Genomic DNA, 21,750 nt, shown 5'->3' with positions numbered 1-21,750 from the left:
CAGCTGAGGCTCGACAGCTCAGCCTCACCCGCGAGGGCGGGCCGCCCGTCCGACCGTCACCGCCCACCAGCGCCAGTAAACGCAGGGCGTGCACCGGCCGATGCCAAATAGATTTATTGTAAACAGGCGGCCCGTGGCCCTGACGTGCCCAATATGGTCATATCAAGCGCCGGACGCGCCGGCAGTGGCGAAGATGGCTGTGTGGTGGTGTCGGCGTGCCTGCTGCAGGGCGTACCCTCTCTAACGCAAGGACGACATGGCAACGGAGGGGGGGGGAGGTAGTGGGTAACATCGCTTTGTTGTGATAGGGTGAGTACGGTGGCTGGAGCTGCCGGGATCTGATCAGTTGTTGACATATGTGCGGTGTTAACAGTATGTATCTCCTGCAGTTGTTTGTGGACGACAGGGAGAGCTTGGGAAGGGAGAGAGAAAGAGAGAGGGTGGGAGACGGGAAAACCACAGGTGTGGTTCCAACCCACAGGCGAGTGTCCAGTGAGCCGAGCCGAGGCGGTATCGCGTCGGTGGACCTGATAAGTCGGCGACGGTCTATCAAACCATCGCGATTGGTTCATCTCAGTCCATCAAATAGCTAACTAAGTGGGGGCTGATTTATTCATAGCGAGCTTTTTATATTACCATTGGCATTCGGAATCAAGACATAAAGAGTCGATAAAATGTCAAGCCCGGAGGCAGGTTGAGTAAGATACGACCGATTCCGCAATCCAAGAAGGCTATCTCAATTGTCCTAGTCAAAGCACGAACAGCTAGACAAGCGCCTTGTTTAACCATGTCCGGTAACTGATGGCAACTGAGCGGTAGCCAACAATGGTATCAGCATTGTCAGCCCTGCTGACCACAGCAAGGCTAGTTCTGCGTGGTCGGAGTCGCGGTCAGCCCTTCCATGCGCTCCATACGGATGCAGCTCCTTGTTGGGCAGTCGGCCAGGCAACTACATTCAAAGTTTGTCTTTTCCGCGTAATCGTTCATCACAAACGTCTCGGCCGTACCAAGCTGTTTCTCTGATGGTGATCGGTGCGATAACTGGACGGTCGTGCAGCGCGAGTTTTCCCCCTCCCTCGGCGGCTGACAGCCAATCTCTGTGCATCGGTACAACCTTGTGCCTGCCGCAGCTGTGCAGACCACGAAACACACCACCAGCCCGGGAAAACACCGATGCTGTTCGAACGGATTCGGCGTGAGCTGAGGTCGGCGACTGTGGCGTCAGCCCGACTCGTGACTCGTGGATCAGAGCCCACGTCACACCTGATGTCACATCAGTTTGTCGCATCTCGCGGCCGTAAGTCCTGGAGAAGTGCCGCCGCAGCAGCAGCAGGGACAGTGAAGGTAGCGGGGGCAGCGATCTAGATTGGCCCACGGTGCTGCGTCCGGACAGGCCGGCTGTCTGCCCTGTCACAGCGGGCGACGTACGAGGGAAACTCTTTTGTCTACACTAATGGCGAACACGGACATCTCTGCGCTCGATCCCCGACCGGAATGGCATTATGCAAAATCCATCCGCCCGCTTACAAATGGTAGTGTCGTCTGACAGATGCGACAAGCTGCATACTCTCTGCAGCATTCATTGCGAGCCATCTATCCATCGTCAGAGTCCTCAAACCGTCAAACCGTGCCCAATTCAGCGCCTCCGCCGGGACGACCGCCGCCACACACGGACATCCATTGGCGAGCGATCAGCAGCCCTCAGTGGTGGCGCTCCTCCCCTGGAAATCAGCCGGCGGCTGCTGGACAGAGGAGACACCCTCGTCCGGTGGTCCCCCAACAACCCTCGGAGGACCGTAGCCAAACCATCGCGGCGCGGACCGGACTTTGCCAAAACGGCGTGCAGATTGGCGTCCCGACACGGAATACATCAGTGGCGACGCCTTGGAGACCGCCCCGGCGGCTGTCGGGCCGGCCGGCCCACCCGTCCGTGTCACCGAGGTCACCGCGAGGTACACGTATCGCTCGTGGATACTGTCATTGGCAGGCAAACGGTCGAGGACGGCCGGTAAATGCAAGAAATAGATGCTGTTGAATGAGACCGAACATTGCTTCCGATGAGTACTTCTAGTTTCCTGCTTCTCGGGTAATTTCTTGAAGTAAGGCTCTCATGTTGCCGTTCGGGCCGCCGGTTTTCCCGCGCCACTGCTGCGGCTGCGAGGGGTCAGTGTGGACCGCCTCGGGGCGCGGACACCGGCGTTACTTTGCGCCCAGGTGTCTCCGCGCGGACCACGGAGTTCCCAGGTGGCTCCGAGGTGGCTGCACGGCCGCCAGCATCCCCTCTGCATACCAATGTGACTCAGCAGTATGCTAAAGACCCGCTTCATTGAAGCCGGGCCAGCAGTGTACTGCGGTCGGATCGGGGCGGCTATGTTCACCTGTATGGCCATTCAGCCGGTTGTGGTGTGAACAGGATCCTAGATTACGGCGCGGTGTATACCCGCCCCTGACGGACTCAGATGGCCGTCATGATGTGCCGACCGCAACCCCCAGCCATTATTGAGATGTATACCATCTTCAGTTCATCATGTTGACGTTGCATGCCGCCGCTTTACGTGCAGCAATGCGCCGCTGAAATATAATGCACATTTATATGGCGTTCCACGGCACATTAAACCATCGTCATCGAATTGAAAATCAAAAGCTGGCCGCTCATTGCCAGGTGGATAACATGAACAAAGCCTTTTTGTAGGGCAGTTACATGTGTCCTAACAGGTGCGGCTCTCTTTTTAGCAGCCCACACATTCCGGTATGATGCAAGCTTTTTGGAACCACTTTGGCTACGAGTGATAATGCCTAAATGTAGCTGTCGAAACAATTTACATACACCGCATTTGACTTAGAGAGGAACAGGTGCGGCGTTACACTGGCTGAAAAGACACGCCATCGCCAACAATTCATGAAGATCTAAGCACGATTGTTGTTGAATCAAGCCATTTCAGCATGCAAAAACAACATTTAGATTGTGCATGGCCATGTACGTCGAAACCACTAGCCGTGAAGGAGTCGTATCACTAGCATTGAGGTTGCTAACTGGCCGAGCTTTGGCGACGTTCACAAGCAGGTTTGCTTTTTGAAAGCGGATGCACTGCTAACGATGGGTGACGTGATATGACCGCAAACCGTCAATGAACTGAGCAGCAAAACAATTCGGCATGTCCGGTGGACAGAAGGCTAACTATATTGCGCCGCGCTGCTATTGTCCAAGAAGTTAGCTCAACGTTCGATTTTTCCCGTCTGCGGTGCGGATGTAGTGTAGTCTCGTTTCGCCGTTTTCCTCATGAGCTCACGACGGGTCCGGGGACAGGGGACCGTGACTTCAGGACGGGTGTCGGAGCCTGACAGTCACCCGATCCCCTCCACCCCCGCTGCCGTCCAGGCTCTGCACACGAGAGGCGCCGCCAGTGACACCCGTGCATTGTGAATCTCCAATAGCCTTCGTGGGTGGGATGAGGCTAGAAATAACATCCGATCTGCCTAGCCATAACAGACAGCCATCGTGTCAGCGGCATGGCCAGAATTTTGATGGCACAACTAACGAACGCCCACTGACAAGTGAATGGCAAGTTGATACACCGTATGACGGCGGTATTTGCTGAAAACATCATAAATCTTTGGGCGCGTGAGCGTCAGTTCCTGCTGGTAAATCGGTCGGGTGTGTGTGAAGATCCGCGTGGGCCGGCACAGCGCAGCGAGGAGCGCGGCTTGGTCGCCCCCGCACCCAGCGCTATGTCCGGTCTGCTCGACTCAGCCAGACTACTGCAGAGCGGCCGAGCCGGAGCGGGCGTGAGTCAGAGTCACGAGAGGTGACTCGAGATCATGAGTGGAGCCGATCGGAGCGATGTGTTCATCGAGACTGATCGACCCGCGCCGCCAGAACCAATGCACAGATGGAGTGGAAACGTCGGTGGAATGTCTGGGTCCGAGTTGCTTCAGACATTCACACCTTTGCTTCTGAACGGGTAATCTAAGACGTGCCTTTAAATAACCTTTGGCCGTTTCCATGATTGTAACAACCAGATAAATTATTTGTTTAATGATACATGCTAAAGATTGACTCATTACGAGAGCTGATACGCTTTCACAAAGGCAGTTATGTTTGCTCTTCTGATCAAGTCCGATGTCCGGAGAACAGTGAAACCCCGTCTCGGATCTGGCCTCGGCCCGCACCTGCCGGTCACAGTGCGTGAGCACGTCGTGTGCCCGCTCGCTGTGAAACTACTGTCGTCATCGTAATGGCAAGATTTCACTTTCCGAATCCACAAACCCGAAACGAGCTCCATAAATCGCACAAAGAATGCTAGCGACGTGAAGTCGCCACGCCGCGGAGGCCGGTCGGCAGTCGAGTTCGACACGCGTGATCTCTGTCGATGCGGCGTGGCGATGGAGACAAAGTCTCGTGATCGCGGCGGGGAGACAGCGGGGACCGTGGTGGCGACAGCGGCTGAGGCAGCCCGGCGGCGCCCCCAGCTGCGGTTTCTACCAGTCGCCGTAATCTGCGAGAAAGCGCCGCCGCGCCTGCTGCCGGGAGGCCGTGGGAACGCGGCGGTGACGGGTCCCCCGGGACGACAGCCGGACGCCGGGCGGGGCTGTCACAGGCTCCGGTTGGAGCCGATCGCGTGCCTCCGTCCGTACATGGCACGGCCCGCGACGCGGTGCGAGAGGACGGCGGCCGGAGCTGACACAGCCCGGTCCGCCGCCCGGAGACAGACAGCCCTCCTCGCCCAGATCCGGCCCAAAACTCAGTCTCTGCGACCCTCCGCGGCGCGCTCGACCATTAGACCATACGGGCGAATCACGAAACAAATACCTCAGCGGCTTAGCCCGATTTGGTCGACGGAGGAGACAGAAGACAATACGGCTGCCTTCAGTCACACGCGACCCTAAGCCGATCGCTCGATACCGCGTCATTCGCTGACTGATCCGCTTATTCCTAATTGGTAAGGACCGAAATGCCTCTCAATCACTCTTCCATCGGAGCCGAGCGTTTTTGCATGACATGTAAATAATCGTAAAACCATCGGATTCCAGATTCAGGCCGGCTGTCGCGCGGTGGTTGGCTATGATCGCAGTGGGCGGTTTTGGTGACGGATGGGGCCGGTTTGTCCTGTGCGCGTTAGCTACGTCAGTCCAGGTCGGTGGCGGTAATTGAACACACTCCCCCTCTCCTCCCCTCCCCATGAACGTGCCGCTCGCGCACGCTATACGTGATCGAAAAGACGATTTGCGGCTTATGGTTTGGTGTGAAGGCTGCACACAAGTACAGATCGGTGTTGTGGAGAAATTCGACACGATAAACTCTACATACACCATGGCCGACTAAGAATCGGCGGCCGGTGGTAGAAACATGGTTCGGAAATGACGAAGCGGTGCGGTTTGCGTCATTTAGGAATGGGATTGGTAGGGTTTGTACCACATATATAAATTGAGGGAATCCAAAAATAGGCGACGACCAAGTCCGTATGTGTAATTCGTGATGCAGTTTTGTTAGACGAACTCGACAATAAATCACCACCCATCCTCAGCCTATTTCAGTCGACTAGTAAAATATGTTTGCGTGGTATCGTTCAGTGACAGTCTCATATTACTCAGGAGCGATCCCATATATGAATTAGGAATGTGGACATCCCACCTCCTTAGACCATTTGTCGGCAAAAGGCAGCAATTAGCATCCTCCAGACATGCGTCATGCACTTCGCCAATCCAGAACATGTCTCGGGGAATTCCTCCAATAAACTGTGTACCTGGCACAGCTTGTAGAACAGCTGAAGCAGGATGAACCGGGCTGTTTTCTGCACTGTCTCTCTCCCCTCCCAAGCCTGCCTGGACACCTGTTAACAGCTGTGGCTCTTACTCCCGCCCACTTAGTGTGCGCATTCAGACGAATAGCGTAGTGGAATTTAGCCGACCGTCGGCGCCCAGAGCTCCGAGGCATGACTCATTGCTTACTGGAGGTGTGCTGGAGCCACCTGGCTTACGGCGAACGGGAGCCCCCTCCATCCACCCCCTCTGGAGGGTGGCGGCACGCGGCGGCCGCTGCACTGCCCGGGGCACCCTATCCGCCCGGTATGGGCATGCAATGCCGGCTTTTCCGTGCAGGGCTCGGTGTTGGCGCTGCCAGTGGAACTGCCCATTACGGTCACTTTCCGTGAGAGCAGAACGGTGCCGGCCTCTGATTGTGCTTCTGGACTGGTGCGGCCAGGTTCGCCTTAGAAACTCGTAATGAAACTTCTGGGAAACGCTCATAAAACACGCTCGCCGGATCGTGTTGCATACAATCGTGCAGCAGCTGTTCTTTCTATGACCGTGATGCCTGCATATGGACGACAGCCGCTTGCTTCCATGGCATGTCCCATTGATAAGCAATCAGCATGCCGGCACACGACCGGCGACCGTTCTGGAGAAGCCGAGTCACCGGCTGAACTCACCTGGAGTTTTGGTCGGCCTCCTCCTGCGCCATCTGTCCCATGCTGAGGTCGAAATCGAGCGGAAAACGCATCCCGAGCGGAGCCATACTCTCACTGCCGCTGCTCTTGATTGTCATGTCTCTGTGGTCATCGCGATCTTGCATAATTCCTGCAACAGACAGACACGGTGGCGTCAGGTAAAAGTCTGACGGGCGCGGACTGGTGTCGGACCCGCCCGGCCGCCCGGCGCGCGTGGAGCGTCTCAGCAGTGGGTCAGAGTGGTCCCCTGGTGCGCAGCCATGTTCGGTCTGCATAATTCCTGTAAACAAGGCGGCCGTCAGGTCGTGGCGCTCATCTGCCTGTTGCAAGGTTGCCCGGCCGCCAAATCGGGCCGGCCGACAGATTGTCGTGTGCCGCCGAGAGGTGGTCGTGACTGCGGCGCGGCGCACCGGAGAGCGACATTTGCATGGCGGCAGAGTGGCCGGATCCGATCCTCCGCCGGCGGACGTCTGGTGCCGGCCGTGCCGGTCTGCTGGCAGTGTTCTCCGTCCGGGGAGGGTCGCGGAGGGTCGGGAGGAGTGGCCCGGGTCAGGTCGCTACCCGGAGCTACCCCGGATGGCTGACTGTGTCGTGCCGGCGCTCCGTGCCACAGTGCCGCTCACAGACATACATCATACATGAACGACGCATCCCCAGCCGAGGTGTGACACCGATCAGACGATAGCACGCCGTATAAATAATATGACAAGGGTGTGAGGCGATACTGGCAGCTAAGTGGGCTTTATTGAATGCGCTTAGGAGCGATAGGGATTACAGGCAGTAGATTTTGTATTCTTCAAAGTTCAAACTAAGTTGATTTTATTTATTATTCGATGTTGATGCATTGAAACGACAGTAAATCATAGTCGCAATGAAACTAGCGTGCGCCTTGGGCTTAGTCTCCACACTTTATTTTAGGCGTTCGGACATATCAGCTCACGCACAGGTAACGGAGACTCCGACTAAGCACATAAACATAACACCACACGGTGTGTTATCACAAGAGCCGTACGCGATTCGCATGTTTTTCAGGTACCATTTTCCGTTCAAGTGCATTAGCGAAGCCAATACATTACAAAGGTATATAATGGTTCTTTGCGCTGCGCCACCTAGCCTCCGTCCAGACTCGCACAGACAAACTCCAACAGACAGGAAGATGAGTGACGACACACCGACAGACAGACAGACAAATGGTCGGTAATGGAGGTCGGGGCCGCCTGTCGGGTCGACATGACAGGTAGGCCGTTCGGCGAGACAGCCGACATCCCGACTGAGCGGACACCCGACATGCCAGGTGCGCACCAGCTCGCAGGAGTGCAGACCTGCAGCCGTACCGGCAGAGGGAGGAGCAGAGGCGGGCGGAAATACGGGCTGGTGAGAAAGAGGACGAACTCATTTACATAACAAGGACAGTTTCTTTGTCTTGAAAATGATCGGAAATGCACCCATTTAAAATGTTTCATTATTTTTCAGCAGTTTGTGAAGTGAAATTTCTCATGACTATTGTGTAGTTCATCGACATGATGGTCCATCAATGGCTGCCATTCCTTTTTCCGTGAATCTTCCTGCCCCGCCGCGTCCCTCCCGGATATGCCGAGCCGAGCCGTTTCAAGTGGCCGGCCCGCCCAGCTCCCTGACCATATCGATAGTCGGCAGCCACCGCTCAAAGCGCCGCGCGGACCGATATAGCGCCCGTCTCCAAACAGAAGGACAGATGGACGCAGACCGATCTGATTGCCGTCCATATCGGCCGGCGCCGTGACAGCTGCTCACGGTGAACACTGTGCACACCGCCCGAACAGGCCGGCGACTAGCGGCGCGCTCCGCCCACCCCCGCACAAGGACTGGGAAGCGCTGACAGAGTGCATTATGCTAATGCGATGGTGGCGCCGGGAGAGGCGACAGCCGAGAGACGGCCTCTCACACACAGCTGTGACGCTAAACGGTGCGCCGGGAGAGATTTAACCGGGTAGCCGCCGCCCTGGGGGGTCCGACAAGAATGACAGCTAAGGAGGGGAGGTGAGGCGACTTAGGGCGCTGTCAGGATAAGCACTTCTCTGCTGAGGGCTGCGGGACTCCCGTGAACTGCGATAGGATAGACCGCTTCACCCGTGTGCTGTTGTGCATCTCAATTTGTTTGGCACATCCGTTTGGGAAGCGTGAGGCGGTTCACACAGACCGAAACACCTAAGTGGGCAATCACTGCCTGCTTTGTCCGTCTATTTACAATCGGAACAAGCTGGACGACGCCTAAAGTCGGTGGCCGGCTTACAAAGCCATCGGGACCGGACTGCACCAAGCTCTGCTCGGCAGCGCTGGGGGGCGGGTGGGTCCGTATGACCGTATGGCGCCGGGTCTGTCGGCTGCACCCTGGCAGCGGGGTGGGTCGCAGTGCCGGCGGGCCGCGCCTGGTCCGGGTCACTGTCGCTGACCCGCCGGAGAGGAGAGCTGGGGAGTTCCTCAGGGACGGCTGTGGCAGCTACCGCCGGCACGGCCGCAGCTCAGAGCGGCGCAGAGTCGTGGCGATCATTAACTGACGCTAGTGACTCATCGTTGATCAGCAAAACCTTCGCACTCTTTCAATTTCGCCGGTCCTCAAACTTTTGCATCTGTCCTCGAGGGGTCTTGTTCAGTGTGCGCACTAGTCCAAGCTGTCATCTTCCCATGTGTTACACCTTTTCCTTCCCTCAGACCTGACATTTCACCCTCAAGCAGCCCGGTCACCCTTCGATCGTCGTGACCTTCTCGTAAATCTCGTGACCCTCTGATGACCTCGTGTCCCCTGTGCCTCCCCCTCGGCGGGCCGCCGTGCCCTGATGAATGGCCTGCGTTCCACGGGGGCGGGCGGCACCTCTGTACATTAGGGGATCGGCCAGTCACGGGCCAGCGCTGACGGATGGCGCGTCCGTCACAGTTCGGGCGGCTGACTCAGTGAGTCACCGGGCGGCGGTCTGCAGGGCTGACTCACACCCGTGCACTACACTGAGTGTGTGTGTGTGTGTTCGGGGTTGGGTTACATTGGCTGCGCCCGTATTAACAGCTTGGGAGGGGGGGGGGGACACGGACTGCGCGTTGCATGCCGTATAAGATATCACAGACGTCTTAGACAATCACTGTAGTGAGTTCTGAACTAGGTTCTATCCCTGGAGGTGGTATTTCGTTTTCCTTTGTTCGCTCGCAGACCATTCAGACAGCTGATGAAAGGTTTAGCCATATTCCTCGATATTACTGGACATATTTCCTCATTCGCCTTTCAATTTTCTCTCGCTCACCCCTCAATCAAGCCTTCCAGCGTGACATTGGGCCATTCCTGCCGTCATTTCTCTCCGTGCTCCGTCATTTCTGCCGGTTTTCCTCCTCCGAGTTCCGCTCGGTCTTTTCGTGTGCGTCACCGCGATCGTCACGCCCCGGTCGTGTCTCCATTCCCGGAGTTGCGGGCCGTTCGTACGGAGGCCGATAGCTCCTTACCGGGCGGGTGGACCGCGGGTGTCCGACCATATCCTGGAGTCCTGACGATCCCAGCGAGCCTGCCTGGCCGAGAGGGGCGAGCGGGAGAGAGATGATCGGACATAGAAATCGTCAGTTTGGATGTTATGGGATAGATCGATAAGGAATTTGTTATAAGTTTGACTATTGATAACATGATTCATGCTATTTATTGTTTGACAATAATGAAAAGGGTTGTGTGCAGATGTTCACTGCTTAGAAATCCCGGTGTGATTCGAACCGTTCTACCAGCGGCCATGAGCGGGTCAACTCGGCTCTCCTTAGCCAAGGTCCCCGGTGTAACAAAGACCGTATGCAGGCTCAGCAGAGCAAGATTTCAATCCACGATTAGACGTCAGTGTCCAGGTCCAGCCCAGTCGAGTTCCGTGAAGCGTTCAGGTACTCGTGACCCTGGTGCTTGCCGCATTCCGGCGAGAAAGGCGTGCCTTGTTTGTGATGGATCGAAACATGCCTCAGTCACAAGAATAGTCACATGCGACATACTGAGACAGAGATATCCAGTGAAGAGCTCGGCTGCGATGACGAGTATGCAATGGAGACAGAGTGAAAATATGACGTGGATGAAAGGTGCCGCACATAGCTGGCACTTTGGTGTTCACTTTGCTCAATGTGAAGCCACGGTTCGTGACACTTGAATGCCCATCAGGACGCCCCAGTCGAGACTCTTGTCACAATGTAACGCCCAGTTCGTAGACAAGACTGAGGATTTTGTCACTGTCACTCGCCCGTCATCAGTAGTCGGCAGTATTTGCTTTTCCCACGCCCGTCCGGACGACCGTCCCTGTACGCCGCTGATCCGTGGGCCGTGAGTCGTGACTCTGAGACGGGCCGGGCAGTCACGACCAGACGTAATTACCATTGACAATTCATTTCTACTAATGCCTGATACATAAAACCCTAACTATGTATGCGGTCGTTTAATGTCGTCTTATGCTAAACTGGGAGCGGCTGCCAATGCATTAAAATGTGCCTTATCAGAGGCACTAGCCGGTGATCATGAATGTTACACAAGCATTAATACCTCTTTATGGGATGTTATCAGGGCGAATCGCCGGGTATATATGCGCTGCAGATGCACATGTGAGTGATATAACGGCTGGTGTCACAGGCCGAACCAGCGGGGAGTGGTCGGCTAGACGCCCATCAGAGTCGCCGCACAGAATGGTATACGCGGGGGCGGACAGGACCTGCAAGGAAACCCACCTACAGATACAGATACAGATGTGTATTCATCTAGGATCCACAATAAAAGTGGCTTTTCACCAGACACGTAAAACCAGATAAAACGGGGAACATATAGACAGTACGAGTAGGCATAGTTTCAAAAGGGAATCACTTATTCTCCAAAGGTAGTCACCTACGTTCAAAAGAGAGTCATTCTTCTTTGATGAGGAGTCAGATATTTTGGCAAGAGAGTAAAGCACATTTTATGGGAGTCAAATGTGTAAAAGGAGTCTCGACTCCATGTTAAGTGAGTGCAATAACGTAGAGTCAAGACACCTCATTTTAACTTGACTCTCATAAAGGGGTGTCTTACTCCCTTGCTAAGATGCACGACTCCCTTTTAAAGATAGCCAACTCCCCAACAAAGGCGTCAACTATTGCCGTTTTGGTGTCGGACACCCTCGCAGAGCTCACTGATCCGATTTAAGGGTGTCATGACCCTCTCAGGAGGACACCATATTTTGGCTTCGTCGGAAACCGACGCCAAACGATGGGGTCAATGACCATACATTTTGGAGTCGGACACCAAAATCTAAGCACTCAGACTCTAAAACATGGAGTCGTCGTAGAGGTGGGGTGTCAAAATTTTTATCAGTGTAGATATCACTGGCAAACACAAACAAGCGTGCGACTGGAACAGGTTCAGACAGCTACTCGGCGTCTCGACATGATCACACGCTTCACATTGGCGCGAAACGCTGGTATATACGGGCTCTACTCGGTACCGTTTAACATCGCGACTCCTCTAATACATAGTCGACGTCTCCCCGTCTCTGTTCGGGCCCGTGGCTGTGTTATCAGCCCTGCGTTTCGGGTGTTGTGGTCGTGTATGTCGCGGGCTACCGGACCGATGGTATCACTGATATGTTCAGGAGTACCCGATGTGATGGCTCGGTGGACTGCGCAGATAGTGTGGTACTCGGCTAATTCGTCTGCCCGCAGCCAGCCGAGCTGCTGTATGACGTCAGAGATGTGGTCGCTGCGTCTACGGCCACTGACGACTCTGGCACAGAAATTGAGAATTTTCTGGACACGAGCCATCTGGGTCACACCGCACGACCCATACACGCTTATACAATACCGCACGATCGATATGACTAGGGCTTGAACAACTACCTTACGTGTGTTTGCTGGCATCACGTGGCGGGCATGACTGAGAGCGATTAAAATTCCTGTGCATTTTGATGCCATGGCGGTGATGTGAGCTTGATAGTTCAGATGGCGGTCGAGATAAAGTCCGAGGTTCTTCACCGTCCCTGCATCGACTACAGTTGAACCACAAAAGTTGACAGTGACGGGCGGGAGTCCACGCAACATTGCTGGTGTGCCCAACACCAGCATCTGTGTTTTGGCGGCGTTAACTTTCATGCCATTGTGGCAAAACCATCGGTAGGCGGCGTCGAGTGCGGCCTCAGTGCGTGAAATGATACAATCCAAATCCCGTTTCTTTCCAGTGACCAAAATTTGAGTGTCATCTGCAAACTGTACTATGGTGACTCCGTCGGGCATGTGCAGACTGAGATCGTTAGCAAAAAGCATGTACAAGGCACAACTGAGACTACCTCCCTGGAAAACACCAATGGTGTTTTCTCTCGGTCGGGAGGTGATACTGGAGCCGTCAGCGGCGCGGACTCTGACCTGTTGCACATGCCCAGCCAAATAGTTAGCGAACCAGTCGGTGTCGATACCGTATAGGCTAAGTTTTTGCAGGAGTTTTTGGTGAGACACGACATCAAAACATTTTGAAAGATCCAGTAAGACCAAAATTGAAATTTCACCGTTGTCCATGGACTGAAGAATGCGGTCAGTAATGACGTTGAGGGCCGTCTCAGTGGAGTACAGTCTCCTGTACCCGTGTTGTTCGGCTGCCAGCAGAGAATGCTCGGATAGGTAGTCGATCAGCTGGGTTTGAACTATGCGCTCAACTATTTTCATTATGCCTGGTAAAATGGAAATAGGGCGCGTGTCTGCTGGCGTGTTCCCTGCTTTGCCTTTCGGTATTGGTGTCACTATCGCGTGCTTCCATCCAGGTGGAATGAGACCAGTCGATAAACTGGAGTTCACGATGTCGAGAATAGCATGGCCAATGCCGGGAAAAAACGTCTGCAACATTCTAACACTAACACCGTCAACTCCGGTGGCCGTTGACGGTTTCATACTCAAGAGTGTGGAGTACAGTGTGTCAATATCGGTGGGTTGGACCTTGAACGTGCCTGAGGTAACGCGCGGCAGCCTGACAGGAACCGGAGCGGCGGGACACGGCACGGCAGCGGCTGTGGCAGGTCCTATAGTGACATAGTAGTCATTTAGTGCGTCGGGCGTGACCGCAGGTGGGTCGGCATGTTGCTGCTTGCGTCCTATCACGGGCTGTAGAACACGCCACAGACTGTGCCACCCTCCACGGTTAATCTGCTGCTGATAGAAGGCTCGACAGTCGCCTCGAATCGCAGCCTTACACAGCCTATTCACCTCGCGATACTCGTCCCGGGAGCCGCGTGTCAGAGCCGCGCGCCGCAGCCTGAGCAGCTCCTGTGTATCAGGCGATACCGGGGGAGTAGCTGCCGGTCGGACTGTCACCCGGCGAACTGGGGCCACGGTATCCAGCTGTCGCGTGAACAGTTCACAGAAGGCATGCCATTTCAGTGCGGGGCTGTCAGACAGGTACACACCGGACCAATCACAATCAAACAGCTGGCGATTGAAGGCAGCAACATCAACACGACCGAAACAGCGCCGCTCGACTCTCTGCTGGTTTACACTGCCGGGGGGACCCTGCCGCTCCAGAATAACGCGGGTAAAGTCGTGTGGACCTCCGAAGTGACACCGGGTCACGCCGGCTCTGCGCACAAGGTCCGGGCGGTTCGTGGCAACAACATCGAGAAGAGAACCGGCAGGTCGGTAGGTGGGACGATCACGGTTAGCTATGGTCAGTCCGTAAGTGTCAAACAGGTCGGGCAACATGCGTTCGCGGGCACTACCCCTGGCCTTAAGTAAACAACAGTTGAAATCTCCGGCAATAACAAGGGTGGAGCGAGGGTAATTGGCAAGCATAAACTGCATCTGGTTCTCAAGTGACTCTAGATCGGCAGACACTTGCTGTGTGTTGTTTGAAGGCACTCTGTAGGCTGATGCAACCAATAGCGACTGACGTTTACTGACGTGCACCAAAACCCAAACAATCTCAAGGTTCGTGTTAACATCACCGGTGAAAGGCGTCTTCAGCTGTTCACACTTAAAGCTGTCTCGAACCAGCAGCTCGAACCTGTGAACGAGGTCGGGAAATAAAACAGACGCCACAAAAATAAACGACTGAAATATCTGATAGAAGTGATGGACAATTAATTTTGCGTGCTGGTGGACAAGGTTTGCAAGATAATCATTATTATTGCCATTGCGTGCACATTCGACACGGTTCCATTAATCCTCTCACATTTACCCATTGCAGGTCAAGGCTGGAGGCACCTGTATAGTGACCGGTTGTCGGATCAGTAGCCCCATGCCTCCATTGAAGAGTCGCCTTGCCGCCCACGATGGACAATATTACCCTAATCCGCCCCATCCCTTTTGTCGCCGCGCCCGCCCGGCCCCCGTCGCCCTCTGACCCCGTCACTAACCGCCGTGTGCCGTCCCTCACCCGCCCGTCTTCCGCCGCGTTTGGTCACGAGTGCGTCCCTGGAGAATCCATATGGAGCCGACTGGGCGGCATCTGTGCACCGATCGGGATTAATTCGGTGAACGGGGGCGGTCTGTCCGGGGCGGCGGCCGCTGGTGGCTGGCGCGCGCGCCGGTCACTGTCCCCTCGTATCCGGGAGCGCGCTCCGAGCGCGGCTATCTGCCGCTGCACAGTCGCCCGTTTTGGGAGGCCGCCTGCACGACGGCTCCATAATGTAAGCAGCTGCAGCCAGTGGAGAGGCCGCTCTCTGCCAGGAATTTGCCCGGCTGTCATGGGATGTGCGGAATGTCGGCGTGGATCCCCGGCGTGCCTCCTGCAGCTAACCGAGATGCCCGTGTGAGATGGTAAGAGGGAGACGCACTCAGTGCAGTAGACTGGCGTGTTCTCACGACGCTTGAACATGGAGGGTGCTGAGGGAGACTGTACTCAGCAGCGCTGTGCCATCACCCGGGTCATGCGTGAAATCTCTTGCACTAAGCCAGCGCTGACATGGACCATAAAAAACCCACGCCGGTTGCGCAGAACGGGATTGCGTGCGGGCTGGTTTTAGCCTGCGAGAGGCCAAAAATCCCGCTGACGCTTAGCTAGCTGATGCACCAACAGGCTCGCAGCCTAAGCTAGAAAAGAAGCCGGCCAGATCCGTGGCATGCGCTTATAAAAAGCGCAATGGTAGTGGTTTTGGGACAACGCGTTTACTTTTTTTCTCGTTTCTGGATGACGAACTAAGTGGGATTATGGACCATACCGGTTTTGCCAGCTTAGGCGGTGGAGAAGTTGATACATTCTAAGGCTCTGGTTATGACGTGTCTGTGACACGAAAAGTCTCACGCCTTGCTATACCAGTTACAGCTAACATAATTATGTCTGAATGCAAATTATGACGTGCTGAGACGAAGGATCCCTGTTCCAAGAGCTGTCATGAGATAATACTGTTGTCTGTTACAGCTTGAAGGATCCTGGATTCGGAGAAGAGTATGCATGACCCCAATATGCACCCAATACGTCAATGCAAACGTGTGCAAATCGGTGGCGACATCTGTTAGTTTGTACAGCGTCCGGTTTGCATAAAGTGGAGGTCACAAGGGGCAGTTAACTGCCGAACCATAAGCATGTGTTGCATTTTGGGAGCTTCGGGAAGCCAGGCTGTCTTGGCTAATGGCTGGGGAGCGGTGCAAAATCGTGGTACAAAACACAAGGATGTAGTAAAAGGCGACTACTCGATTTCATTCACACACTATGTGTGAATGACGTTTTTCGGTGACGCCAGCGCGTTGTGTCGACGAACAATGACCTTTGGCGCGACCCAGTCACGCGCAACAGTGACGTCACCATTCGCTCTGTAGTGACGTCACCGTTTGCTCTATCGTCACCATCGGGTTATCGCTGGGCTGATTTAGCATCGTCCACGCGCCGGTAGATCCGGGTATGACCTGTACCGGCGGCTCGATTTGGCTCGGCCGTGCCCAGCTCGATTTGGCCGAGATGGACGGATGCCTGGAATGGCAGTGATGTCGGCTGGATTTGGACAGACCGGCCGCGGGCCATATACCTGCCGAGCGGGCGCTGGGCATGGCTGGGACGGAGGGAACCCGGCTGGCATGGACCGCAGCCTGGCTGACCGGCTGGGATGGGATGTTATGCAGACATGTATGCCTACCCGGTCACGGGACTATGGTCGCTGCTCGGCTCCGTGTTCGGCCATTAGATCGTCGGTCTCTGTTCGGTATACCGTCCGTCTGTCGTTTTCACAGCGCCGCTGCTCTGTGCTGCTCCGTGCCTGTTATACCGCGGACCGTGTTTGCCCATACCGAGCTGTGGTCGGGCGGACCTCCGTGTCCGTTCGGGTAAAATCCCATCGGTTACCTCCACCGCCCGTCACAGGTGGCCTTCCGGTGCGGCGCAAAAGACGCGGCGGCGCCAAAAATCGGCGCGACGCACGCTATCGGGGCGGGCCGGTTCCGGCGCCGCCTGACCGGCCAGGTCCGCCCCGCGCGCGCCGCCGCTCTCCATCACAACACGGTGGCCGGGGTACGTCAGGCAGCTGGTGCACCTAGAGCTGAGTTGGTGATTGGTGCGATTATCAGATTGGTGATCATTGGGTGCTGAAGTTTGGATTATATTATCAAACCTTATCAGCTTTTCGCGGCCTGCTTTTGGCACGCGGAAATCACGCTGCCTCTGGTAACTGCTTACGGAAATATATACGTGCAGGCTGCTTTGAGGACATCAGGCGGATCTTGAAATATAATGTAGAAATATATGCATGCCGCATTGTCACATGCACTGCGCTCAAGCAAATAAAACTCCTTAAGTGGTATAACGGATATAAATCAATGAATTTAAAAACTGATGCGGGGCACGTGCGGCAGGTATTTACCATACGTGACGTAAAGCCTCATGTTATTACCGAGACATCTGTCAGAAGGTTTGAACAGGCCACCCACAGGAATGTGGAAACGACCCGCCCGCCAGATGTCCTCTGCTCAGAGAGCGCAAACATACAGACAGGGCTAGCTTTTAGCCGGGCCGCCATTCAGCTTTTGAGGATAGATACATGTCACCTTGTATATAAATTGGTCGGATTCGTATCAGCACCGGGGTGACATCAGGTGCTCGCGCCACAATTGTCTCAGGATGGACACGGCCACCAAATACGTGGTACGTGTTACCCTGCTGACGGAACATTTTACGGTTGTCGCTCTGCCGCATGCAACACGGCCCTGTTCCTGTGCCCGCCCGACGGACAGGAGCGCAGAGAGGGTCAGCAGAGTAGGGGTGGGTCTGACCGGGCAGTTATAACGCGCCGGCTGCCCGCCCGCCCACCTGGGCAGCGGACGTGGCTGCTAAGTGCTAATCACCGTCTTCGGGCCGAGTTCGGCTGACACCGACGGCGTTTCCGACGTGAAGTCAATCGGTCCGTCGACTCGGCGTGGTTCGCCGTAACGACATTCGGTCGGTCCGTCGACTAGGCGTGGTCCGTCGGCGCGGTCGCTACGTCGGTCGGTCGGTGGCACGGAGCACCTGTCTCCCACCGACAGACGGGCCACAGCTGGCTCCATGGGACATCCCTGCCACGTGCCGGCTGAGGCGGATCGACGGCGTGTGGTCGAAAATAGGGGAGGGCAGAGATCGCCGACAGAAGAGGCCGGTGCGATGCGTACTGGTCAATGGTCTTTGGTCCATTCGACCCGAAGGTCCCTGGTGCGATGGTCTCAAGTCCAATGGTCCCTCTCCTGTGTCAAACTTCCGAGTCGTGATGGTGAAAGGGCAGGGGACGCACCTGCTGGTTCCGACGCGGTGTCACGGAACTACCACCGCGGCCTTCCCGATAGTGATTCAGGTGTGTCCTGTCCCCGTGGGTGGCGGCTGTACATTCACTTTTGCACGCACCAGTGCGTTGATACTATGGCTACACACGATTCACATCTCTGTCTGCACGACTAGAAAGCCAAGTATCATTTATGGTGCCTGGCTATTTGTGTAGTACTGCAGATAATCACAAATAAATTAACTTTGCGCTCTCGTATGATTAATGAATCACGGAGATAGAAGCTGTCACTCCCACTCACCTGAGCATACAATTATTTTGGTTTCGGAGATAAATACTGTATTTATGGTCATCAATCATCCAAGTCGCAATAGAATCCTACGCTCTTCATTGAGATAGATGTCCCAGTCGAGTTTTCCATGGCCGGCTCGCTATATCTGCCGTACAGAGCCTTTCCCGTGACGGTGACTGTACGTTTCCTGGACGGAACAGCCCGCGACACGGTTGAAGTATTTCCCCTCGGCCCATATTTCCAAATCGGTGGAAAGTCAGCTACCAGAGCAACTTTCGCCGGCTAGGGTTTCGTCAGGCGGTCCACCACTGGCATGTCTCGGGGCGGATCTTGTTCGGTAGGGACGGAGTGAAAAATGAGAGGGTGACGGGACGAGACCAGCTGAAATTCCCCTTCTCCGGAATTATTTCGGGACAATCTAGTCCATAGGACCCTGTCCCTAGCCTTTCGAAATATGTCGGAGTTTCTAGTGAGCCGAGCTTCCACCCGAACCCCGGCGTCAGCTTCCCGTGGCCCGAAGCTATGCCTGGGGACCGTCTGCCGGGCCGGCGCACAATAATTGATGGGTTTCTAATGGCCGGTGCGTGTCGGACGAGGCGCCGGTCAACGCGCGCCGCCGGTGGCTGTGGAGCTGCTGCCTCTGATCTGTCATTATATGCGCCCGCACCTCCCGTTTCAGCACTCATCAGAGCAGCTCCTTGGATGGAGCGCCGGTCATTTCGGCAGTCATGCAACGACGAACATGATCAATGCGATGCATATGCAAAAGAGGCGGGCATTCAGCGAGGGCCGATGCCAGCCGTGTCTGATTAAAGTGATGCCTGAGTGGCGCTGCATGCTCTTTCCGTTTCACTTCGTAATCGATCGCATCTCTTGCATGATCGCATCGCGGTAAGTGGGCGCGGAAGGGGAGGTGTTTGCAGCGCGAGACGTCGTTTCATTGACGAAATGCAGCTGCAGATCCGTCTGATGAAAATGATGACTCTGGCGTGATCAATTTCGCTTCGCGCTGAACGATTAGCTTGGCTTTACGACACGTTCATGACTTATTTTCCGGAGGTTATAGTCAAATGAAGGGAGTAAAGAACCTGAGACAGGGATATAATTCACAGAAAAACGACGATGAAAAGCTGAACGTAGAAACAACTACTCGTAAATTATAGCCTCAGTTTCTCCACCTTTATCTCAATGGTGTGGTAGCGTGGAGAATCGTGTAAAACACGTCATTACCTTCGGCCCATTACCACTAAAACACCCTCCCTGGGTTTGATTCTACGATAAACGGACATAATTATTTTCACGTTATCACTGTGTGACACCTGACAGGGTGTTGTCGATGACAGACGAACTCCCTGCCCTGTCCCCTGGGAACGCGCCTTGTCTCATGGGGAGGCAGGAACTTGCTTCCCAGAAGCTCACCGAGGGAGTCCCGCGTACCCGGGAGCACGAGTCGGCCAGGACCATTTGGAAGCAGAACAGTCGGCGCCACAGGCCGCCGGTCGCAGTCCAGGCGTGTTTCCGACGTTTTTTTTTTCGCCGGACCGACGACCAACCGGAATACACAGAACGAAGCGCCGGCACGTGTGCTATGCCGGAGCCGAAAAATGACAGCGGCGGTAACAGAGCCGCTAATACGTCACAAATCCCCTGTCGCATGCAGCCGTGTGGCGTTTTCGGTACTGGCTCAAGATCAGTCGACGGTTCGGCGAAATTGAATAGGAAAACGGAAATGGAAACGGAATGCCTGTTTCAGGCCCGGCCCGTCGACTAAACGCCTTTCTTTGTGGTTCAAACGGATAACTAACGGTCTCCGGCAAGCAAAATATGGGTAACACAACTGATAGGGTGATTATGAAATACGATTCCATTTTTAGCGTTTTCTGCGGGGTTTCTGTTACATTGCATTGCATGATTGTCTTTTTAACGAGGCATACGCTTTTTATTGATAAGTAACTATATGAAGCTGCTGCCAATGTGCTCCGCAAGGACCGGACTACCGAATGATGATGAGGACAATAATTCTCTCATCCCATTGGGCGCGGCCGATTCATGTGTATTTTAAGCCTAATTTTACAAAAAAAAAACATATAAGCAACAGTTGAAGCAGTTGCTCGTAGGTAGACGTAAGCCCTTTTGACGCGCTTCCAGCGTTATATATGAGATCATCAAACGGCATGCGAGCTGCTTGATCCGCAAAGTTTGCAAATTAATCTCGAATTAAATTGCGGAGCGATCGCGAGCTAAATTGTAACATTTTACTCCTGCAGATTGCATTGGCATTCTTCAAAAGTTGTCAAGGCAGCCAAAGACTTTCCAGCAGAGTACACAGAGCTTTTACGCAGCCAGAGTACACATACAGAGTTTTTGCGCGTCCTGCGTACCTCGCTGCACGCACATTGCACAATTATCCGTTTATTAAATGTTTTATTTAGTTTGGAACATCGTATTTAAAATGTCCAATAAGTTTTCATGATGAGGCTAGGCATGGCGTTAGATGATAACATGTCAATATCTATCAACTGCTTGTTGTTTATACGTGTAATTGTATTTCAATGCAACTTTAAAATCTTGTTCGTATGACGCTTTATCCATACGGTCAGCATTGGCACATATGTGCCTCAACATAAGATCCCTAACCAGGAAGGAAAGTCTTCATTAACGAACAACGAGCACCAGAACAGGTGTTAAACGTGTCGTGCTTGGCTCTTGAAGATAATTAATTACAATGAACCTTCCATGATTCGTGACAGTATTACTCAAATACCCTGCTTATAGTACCCACAGGGTTGTATTTGTACTCACTTATCAAATCCCGTCCGGTGTTATCATCCTTAGAAGTCGTCCAGTCACCGCCTCACACCACTGGACTGTGCTCCGTCCCGCTCCGTACACAGTCCGTCCGTGTGCACCAGCACCACGTCTCCGCGGCGTCACCAGTCCGCACCAGTCCGCACCCACTGACACCGCACGACTGCGCCCGTCCGACCGTGCTCCCGCCCCGGCCGCGCCGTACCGTCTACGGCGCTCGCCCGCTCCGGCCGCCACCGCCGCCGCCGCGTACGCAGCCGAGCCCAACACACGGCTCCTGTATCACAACTCTATATTCGGCGCAGCCGCGGCGCGCATGCGCTCAACGTCGGCGCCGACGTTCGTGTGTCGGTGTCGACGGGAGCTCGCGGCGCGCCGGCTGCCGGGGCGGCGTCGGCGGGGCATCTGCCGACGGCCGACGGCCCGTATTTGGCCGGCCGCTCATTTACATGGTGCGCGCCCGATGTATTCATGGCCGGCGGCGGCGTGCGCGCGGGCGGGGGCGGGGGCGGGGGCGGCGCCGCCCGCGGCG

The 21,750-nt window shown here is 55.0% G+C and overlaps 1 protein-coding gene across 1 annotated transcript in view; it reads right to left on the bottom strand.

The window, feature by feature from the left end:
- Positions 1-21,605, bottom strand: part of LOC122381166 — a 47,168-nt gene extending 25,563 nt beyond the window's left edge. Inside the window, exons 1-2 of the mRNA XM_043365023.1 lie at positions 21,213-21,605; positions 6,429-6,576 (exon numbers count right to left, since the gene is read on the bottom strand). Of these exons, the coding sequence (XP_043220958.1) occupies positions 6,429-6,571 (143 nt within the window). The 5' untranslated portion in view covers positions 6,572-6,576; positions 21,213-21,605. The remainder of the gene's footprint in view (positions 1-6,428; positions 6,577-21,212) is intronic.
- Between the last annotated feature and the right edge of the window lie 145 nt (positions 21,606-21,750).

This window comes from Amphibalanus amphitrite, unplaced genomic scaffold, assembly GCF_019059575.1.
Source record: "Amphibalanus amphitrite isolate SeventyFive unplaced genomic scaffold, NRLGWU_Aamphi_draft 000115F_arrow, whole genome shotgun sequence".
In the NCBI taxonomy this organism is placed as follows: Eukaryota; Metazoa; Arthropoda; class Thecostraca; order Balanomorpha; family Balanidae; genus Amphibalanus; species Amphibalanus amphitrite.
Note: the sequence above shows the minus strand (reverse complement) of the source record. Positions and strands in the feature narration are given on the sequence as shown.